A 7,120-nucleotide genomic window follows, 5' to 3' on the forward strand; every position below is an offset into this window, starting at 1 on the left:
GTAGCCAGGCTGACCCAGCTTCATAGTCCCATTCTTTGAATCCCGGTCGATTTGGATACCCAGAAACATCCGAGCTTCACCGAGATCCTCCATGCAGAACTCTCGTAGTAGCAGCCGCTTGACTGCTTCGACTTCTTGCAGATTCTTCGACATAATGAGTGCATCATCGACGTATAGCACCAGGTAGACTGGACCGGACTTCCCTTGGCGGACATAAAGACAACTATCTTCCACACAACGTCGGAATCCAATCTGTTTCACGAATTCGTCGAATCTGTCGTTCCAGGTCTTCGAAGATTGCTTCAGCCCATAGATTGATTTGTGAAGCTTACAAACTTTCTCCCCCTCCTCAAATCCTTCGGGCTGGCGCATGTAGATGTCCTCGGTGAGGACGCCGTTGAGGAACGCTGCCTTAACGTCCATTTGGTGGACAACGAAGCCATGATGGTTTGCTATTGCCAACATCATTCGGACGGTTGACATCTTCACAACTGGTGCGTAAGTTTCGTGGAAGTCGTAACCGTAACGCTGGGTAAATCCCTTGGCCACCAATCTCGCCTTTCTCTTGTAGATTGTGCCATCCGGGTTGGTTTTGAGGCGAAATACCCACTTGCAATCGACAGGCTTCCTTCCTTCAGGCAGGTCTACTAGCTGCCAAGTCTTGTTGTCGGTCAAAGATTTGAGCTCTTCGTTGACCGCTATCTTCCACTCGGGCCAGTCATCCCGCTTCCGCAGTTCCTCAATAGTCGATGGGAGGTTGTCAACATAACTTTCCGCGTTTAGCGCGAAAGCTATGCAAGAATAATCTTTCAATCTCGTTGGGGGATTACGAGTTCTTTCACTTCGCCGAAATTCTAGGGGATCTCTTTCTTCCAGGTTGTCTTCGCAGTCGCTGTATCGTTCATCATCGCTGGTTTCGTCCGGTTCAACAACCGGCACAGGGACAAAATTCGGTTCTATTGCTGGATCTTCCGGATTCACAGGAACTTCAACGATTTCGGGCATAGGCGACAATAACGGTCCGGCCAGCTCAACTGTTCCACTATCTTGACTATCAATAGACGATGCCCCTAATTCGGCAAACCACTTAGCGGACTCATCAACAACAACATCCCTGGCAATCAAAATCTTCCGTCCATCCCACAAGCGGTACCCGTTAGGACCATATCCGACAAAAATACAAGGCTTACTACGCGACTCCAGCTTGCTGCGCTTCTCTTTGGGTACGAAACTAAAGGCCCTACTCCCGAAAATCCGGAACTTGGAGACATCGGGTTTGTGGCCGTACCACATCTCGTACGGGGTCTTACCGCTCGGCAACGCTGCTGTCGGACTTCGGTTGATAATGAACACAGCTGTCAAGACTGCTTCGCACCATATGGCCTTGTCCATCTCTGCGTCCTCAATCATTGCCCTTGCCTTGTCCATTATGGTTCTGTTAAGCCGCTCGCTCACGCCATTTTGCTGGGGCGTGTATGGAACGGTGTATTCCAGTTGGATTCCCTTTCGGCGGCAGAAATCGCGAAATTTGTTTCCTACGTACTCTCCCCCATTGTCGCACCTGAGGCGCGAAATACTGCTGTCGAAATGCGATTCTGCCATGGCCACGTACGTTTCGAAAGCATCGTAGACTTCATTTTTAGTGTGCAAGATGTACACCGCCGAGAAATGGGTGTAATCATCAGTGAAAGATACATAATGTCGCTTACCGTTCCATGCTGCTGGCTTCATATCTCCACACACATCGCTGTGTATCAGCTCCAATGGACGTGCACTCCTAGGCAAGGGCATCTCGATGAATAGCAGCCGTGTCTGCTTTCCCTTCAAGCATGGCTCACACAGCTCGCCTGCTGATAACTCGCCTTTCTTCAGCACTAAGCCTTTCACTAGATCTTCACTCACTAATTTCTTGAGTCCACTTTTGCCTATGTGGCCGTATCGTCTGTGCCACAATTCTTCATCACTCATCGTCTTTTCACTCACTAGAGCCTTCTGGCTCAGCACTTTCCACAGTGTGGTGTCCATTTCATACAGACAGTCCATCCGTTTGGCCGTGCAAACAACTTCGCCTTTCCGCTTAATCACTGCACTTTTCTCCGCAAACACAACCTCCATCCCGAGTAAACCCACTCGCCGTATGGAGAACAAGTTGTATCGCAGTCCCGGGACATACAGAACATCTTTTACAACACACTTTCGTTGCTTCTTGCCGATATTCACTGTCATGTCGACCGTCCCCGAGTGATTACACTTTAACACTTGCCCAGACGCGACTCTGATCGAAACCGGATCTCTCAGTTGCTTAACACCACGCAACCAACAGGGCTCCCCCACCATGTGGTCAGACGCCCCCGAGTCTAGAATCCACGTCGCTGAACTGGCTTGCGAGTAATTTGCACTGCCAACGGAATGGCCACCAACTAAACTGCACACGAAAGTCGTCTCTTCTCCGACGTGAGCTTTCCTCTTGTGTACATTCTTCTTCTTTTCGTGCGTCGACTTTTCTTCTTTTTGATCGGGACACACCGCTTGTTTGTGCCCGATTTTCCCACACGAAAAACACTTCAGTTTGCCACTTTTTCTGAACGATTTCCCAGCGAATGCGGCGGATTCACTTTCCAGCCCCACATCATCGCTGTTCGCTCTCTTCACGCTTTCGTTTAGCAACCGTGCCCTAACGAAATCAAGCGTACACTGCTCGTCCGACAGAGTCTCGAGTACCGTCACGAGCTGACTGTAAGATCGCGGCATCGTTTGGAGCAAATAAAAAACTATCAAACGTTCATCCAAATTTATGCCCGCTGATTGCAAATCGCGCACTATTCGATCAAACACTAGCAGGTGCTCCTGCATCGCACTCCCCTCTTCAAACTTCATCCCCGACAGTTTCTTGAGCAAGAAAAACTGGCCCGAAACACCTTTTCTAGCAAATGCATTTTGCAACGCCCTCCAGATTTCAACCGGCGTACGCTTCTGCTTGACGTATTCAAGCTGCGAATCCGCGATGTTCCGGATCAAGACCGATTTGCACTTCACTTCATTTGCTCTTCTTTCGGCCAACATCCGCTCCTTCTCCAACTTCACTGGAGCAAGATCCGTATCGAGAACTTGAAATTCCGGCACTTCATCCGCCGGCTGCTGGATGCACGAAAGCAGTCCCAACTCTTCCAAATGAACCTCCATTCGGAAGCTCCAGTTGGCGAAATTATTCCCGTCAAAGAGGTACACTTTTCTGTCCACTTCCATCGCGAAAATACTTTTTCTCGACCGATAAATTAAACTTTTACTATCGACCGAAAACACGTGGAAATTTTCACTCGCGAGATTTGCAGGTTGGGGCGTAGCGCTGGGCCCATAACCTGAGAACAGCAGGGGTGGTGATATTAACCGGACAGAAGTACAAAACACGTCTGTACAGTTTGACGTTACGCGAGAAGTAATTTATTACATGTTAAATACAAAGTAATCAGAAGCTCAAGGTATTTATACATTCAGGGTAAAGCAAATACACGAATAGTTGTAAGTGATCAGATGGATCCTAACAGGATTAACTTGCATGGACATATAGACATGATATATAGACATACACTTATTTGAAGATTTTGCTCAAGTAGCCTTTCAAAATTTACGATCACCAATGGGTTCATGACCTTACACCTGATGAGGAACCGAAGTGATAATAAATTAAATCGATCTTTTAGTGGTAGTATGCCTGCTAAAACTTCAAGACTCATGGTATGCGTTGAGGGCATACAGCCCAACGCTATGCGGAGACAACGATATTGAATATGCTCGAGTTTGATGAGGGGAGTTTTAGCAGCTGACTGGAAACAAAAGCTACCATATTCCATCACTGAGAGAATGGTTGTTCGATACAATTTTAAAAGATCTTCTGGATGGGCTCCCCACCAGGTGCCAGTGATTGATCGGAGAAAATTGATTCTTTGTTGGCATTTTCCTTTCAGATACTCAATATGGGCCCTCCAGGTATACTTGGAATCAAACCAAACCCCAAGATACTTGAAACACCTAGATTGAGTGATCGTTCTGTCTAGGAGTTGAAGCTTAGGTTGAGCAGGTCTATGTTTCTTAGGGAAAACAACCATCTCCGTTTTCTGAGGGGAACACTCAATCCCAAGCCCCAAAGCCCAGGAAGACAATCTTTTTTTTATTAGTTGATCACCCAGGTGGTAAATCCTTTTTAAGGATTGCATTCCAAGGCACGGCGAGCCACCGCGTCCCCCCAGTATGCTACTCTGGGTCCATGGGTGCAATTGGACGACTCATGATACTATGTACCCCTACGCCATAAAGTCCACCTGGCGCCTCTGGCCATAATTCCCATCCGGACCTGCAACGAAGGTTATACCCAAGATGGGAGACCAAGTCCGCGCTTAAAGCGCTCATCGGCAAACTCAGTTCGAGTCAAACTCCAGCATATATACCCTGCCTCTCGTTACGATTCAAGACTAAGGACCTCTCCTCTAACGACTCGAGGTCCGGCCTTTACTCGTGACTCGAGACTAGCTTGGTTCCCACGACTATCGTGCGCTCCGCCTCTGTTCGAGAACACTGCAAGAGACCAGTGACCTCTCCTCTAACGACTCGAGGTCTTGGCTCCGCATGGCTTGGCTCGAGGCCTTTTCCTCTTTGCCCGTCCGTGTGCCGATCGAGAGCAGCTTACCCTGGACACGCGCCTGTCACAGCACACGTCCGGGGCTTTACGAAAGACTACTCGGATGATTCCCGGCGAAGAATTCATCCTACACCGACTCAGGTGACTCACCCGCCGACGACGTGAAGTCACCCTACCCGAGAGTATTTCGCGGCGTAAATACTCTTCCCCCTACGAGTTCGACTACGAAGAAGGTCAAGTCTTATCCCCGCAGCCTCCCTCGTAGGGAGCGCGTTCTACTCAGATACTCCGCGGCGGTGGAGGTATCCTACACAACGATCGCGACGTACCTAAACAGCTGTTGGAGATTTTCTACATATATGGCTACATATGGCTAGAGTGAAAGGGCTTTGAAGTCAACTCTGCACAATGAAAAAGGCTGGCCACAACTATATAATATATGATTTTCATTTCGCATGTATTTAGTGGATGATAGCAAAGAAAAAACTCACATGTTCGGTCGTCATTTGACGCACGCCGCACCAGATGTTCTGCTTCTTCTTGACGGCGTCACTTCTTCCACGCCATTGTCCTTCCACCGTCGGGTTGTTGGTTGTGATAGTATGTTGATAGTTACCAGCAGGCTCGGGCACCGAACATCCAAAACCCACTGGTGTTGCAATTACTAGTGCAGGATGATTAGCGCCGCCTGACGCTGCGCTGCCTGCATGAATTCGGCATCATGACTGGCAAATCGTCGGTGGTAGGTCGTCGATTTGAAGCACACCACGCAAGTGTCCGAACACCGGACTTCCGGAACTAACAGGCAATCCAACGGCTTTTCTCCGTGCAACCTTTTGCTGCGATATTGTCTGGCCGACAACAATTGATGTGGTTGAAGTGAGCCCGTGTTCTCGATACACCGGAGCTTACGCAGGATGCTGAATGCACAGTACTGGAGACCGCGGGAGTGATCAACGAAGAGGCAGAGGCGCCCCTTATCCGGGAAGCCCACTTCCCTTCTGCTGTTGAGAGACTTCGCCTGCGTGCTGACTCCTGGAATTCTGGATCCCCGAACGGTTCTCCTAGTCTGATGATTTTCGCTTTGAACCGGTCTAATAGGTCTAACAACGAAGGTCTTTCGCCGATACCACCAGTGGAAGCTGAGAAAAAATAGAGAAGCAAAAAAGCCCTGAGGACATAACCTCTTTAGTTCCGAGTTCTTGATTTGCTTGCTGTACTATTTCGGCTTACCCGTTGCAGGGGCTGTTGTGCACACCGAATCCTGCCTTTTCCAAGGCGTTACACTGGCGATATTGGGAGCCTAAATTATAAGAGCGCAACATGTAGATGATGTGCATAATCTCTTTGCTTTTGAGGTTAACTCACCGCTTATGTTTCCGTTGCTTGCGCCCCGTATGCGACACTCGCTTGTTGCCCTTTTCTCGCTGGTTGGATTTCGACGCGATGGGCTCTTGCTTCGATTTTGTCGAGCTTCCGTTAGAACACGGCGGGACAACCTGGCAAAGGTACGGGAGCATATTAACGCGTTGTTGCAAAAGAGGTATTTTGTTCACTCACCAGCAGCCACTGTGGTACGGTTGTTGAGTAGATGATACCGCTTCAGCAATGTTTGCTGTTTCCGGCAGACTGGTTGACCACGCCGATCCGTTCGAGTTCCGGTTCTGGTCCAACTTGTGCTGTGTATCGCACCACGAACTTAATCCGCGACCGAAAAAGCGCGAGTCACGCCACTCTTTTTCCGTTTTTTCCTCCACTGAGCGAAATTTCATTTTCGTTTTCTTATATTTTCCTTTTGACATGTATGTCGAACGAGGGGTTTCACGAACTTATTGAAAACCCACCCACACTGAGGCTAAAAGTGTGGTAGGTGCTTTTGCTGATCGAAATTCATACTTAAATACATGCATCATAATAAATAATGGTTACACAATCCTATCATGGGATCAGAGTTTTTTGTGAGGCTTAGAAGAACCTCACAAAAAACTCTCTGCTCATGCTCAATCCTTCGAAGTGCAGAGACTATTTTTTTAAAGATCAGAGAATGTGGGTAGACCCCACGCGTAGCTTGACTACGATAGGCGGCTGAACCGCAACGATGACTTATATGCAACAATACTAAGTGGCAGCTGAACTGCAGAATGCGGCAACTATGTGTGCCTAGACGATGATCTCAACGCCATCTCATGGTGGCCAAATGTCTCTTGAAGTTGCATCTCTGATCGATCCCATGAAACATTTAATTAAAATCGTTATAGTTTACTTATCAGAAATTAGACGATTTAACAATTAACGACTAAGGTGTTTGGCAACTAAACTAATTCACAAAATGACTTAAGCAGGGTCATAGGAAAGGGAGTATTTAGTTCCCAAATCGCCAGGAGTCCAGAATAGAGGTTATAAACCGCGCCCCTAGATCGCGTTGCTTTTGATGCTTTGTCCTGACGACCCCCAAACCGTACTTGATATTAGACTTGACCCAAT

General features: G+C 48.2%; 1 protein-coding gene across 1 annotated transcript; it reads right to left on the bottom strand.

The window, feature by feature from the left end:
• Positions 1-5,088: 5,088 nt before the first annotated feature.
• LOC129747325 (uncharacterized) lies at positions 5,089-6,785 on the bottom strand. Its single transcript, XM_055741479.1, has 4 exons — positions 6,197-6,785; positions 6,005-6,135; positions 5,870-5,939; positions 5,089-5,807 (listed from the first exon to the last, which is right to left on the bottom strand). The coding sequence occupies exons 1-4, from the start codon at positions 6,436-6,438 to the stop codon at positions 5,435-5,437; spliced, it is 816 nt and encodes a 271-aa protein (XP_055597454.1). The 5' UTR covers positions 6,439-6,785; the 3' UTR covers positions 5,089-5,434.
• Between the last annotated feature and the right edge of the window lie 335 nt (positions 6,786-7,120).

The sequence above is a fragment of the Uranotaenia lowii genome, chromosome 2 (assembly GCF_029784155.1).
Source record: "Uranotaenia lowii strain MFRU-FL chromosome 2, ASM2978415v1, whole genome shotgun sequence".
NCBI classification, from domain to species: domain Eukaryota; kingdom Metazoa; phylum Arthropoda; class Insecta; order Diptera; family Culicidae; genus Uranotaenia; species Uranotaenia lowii.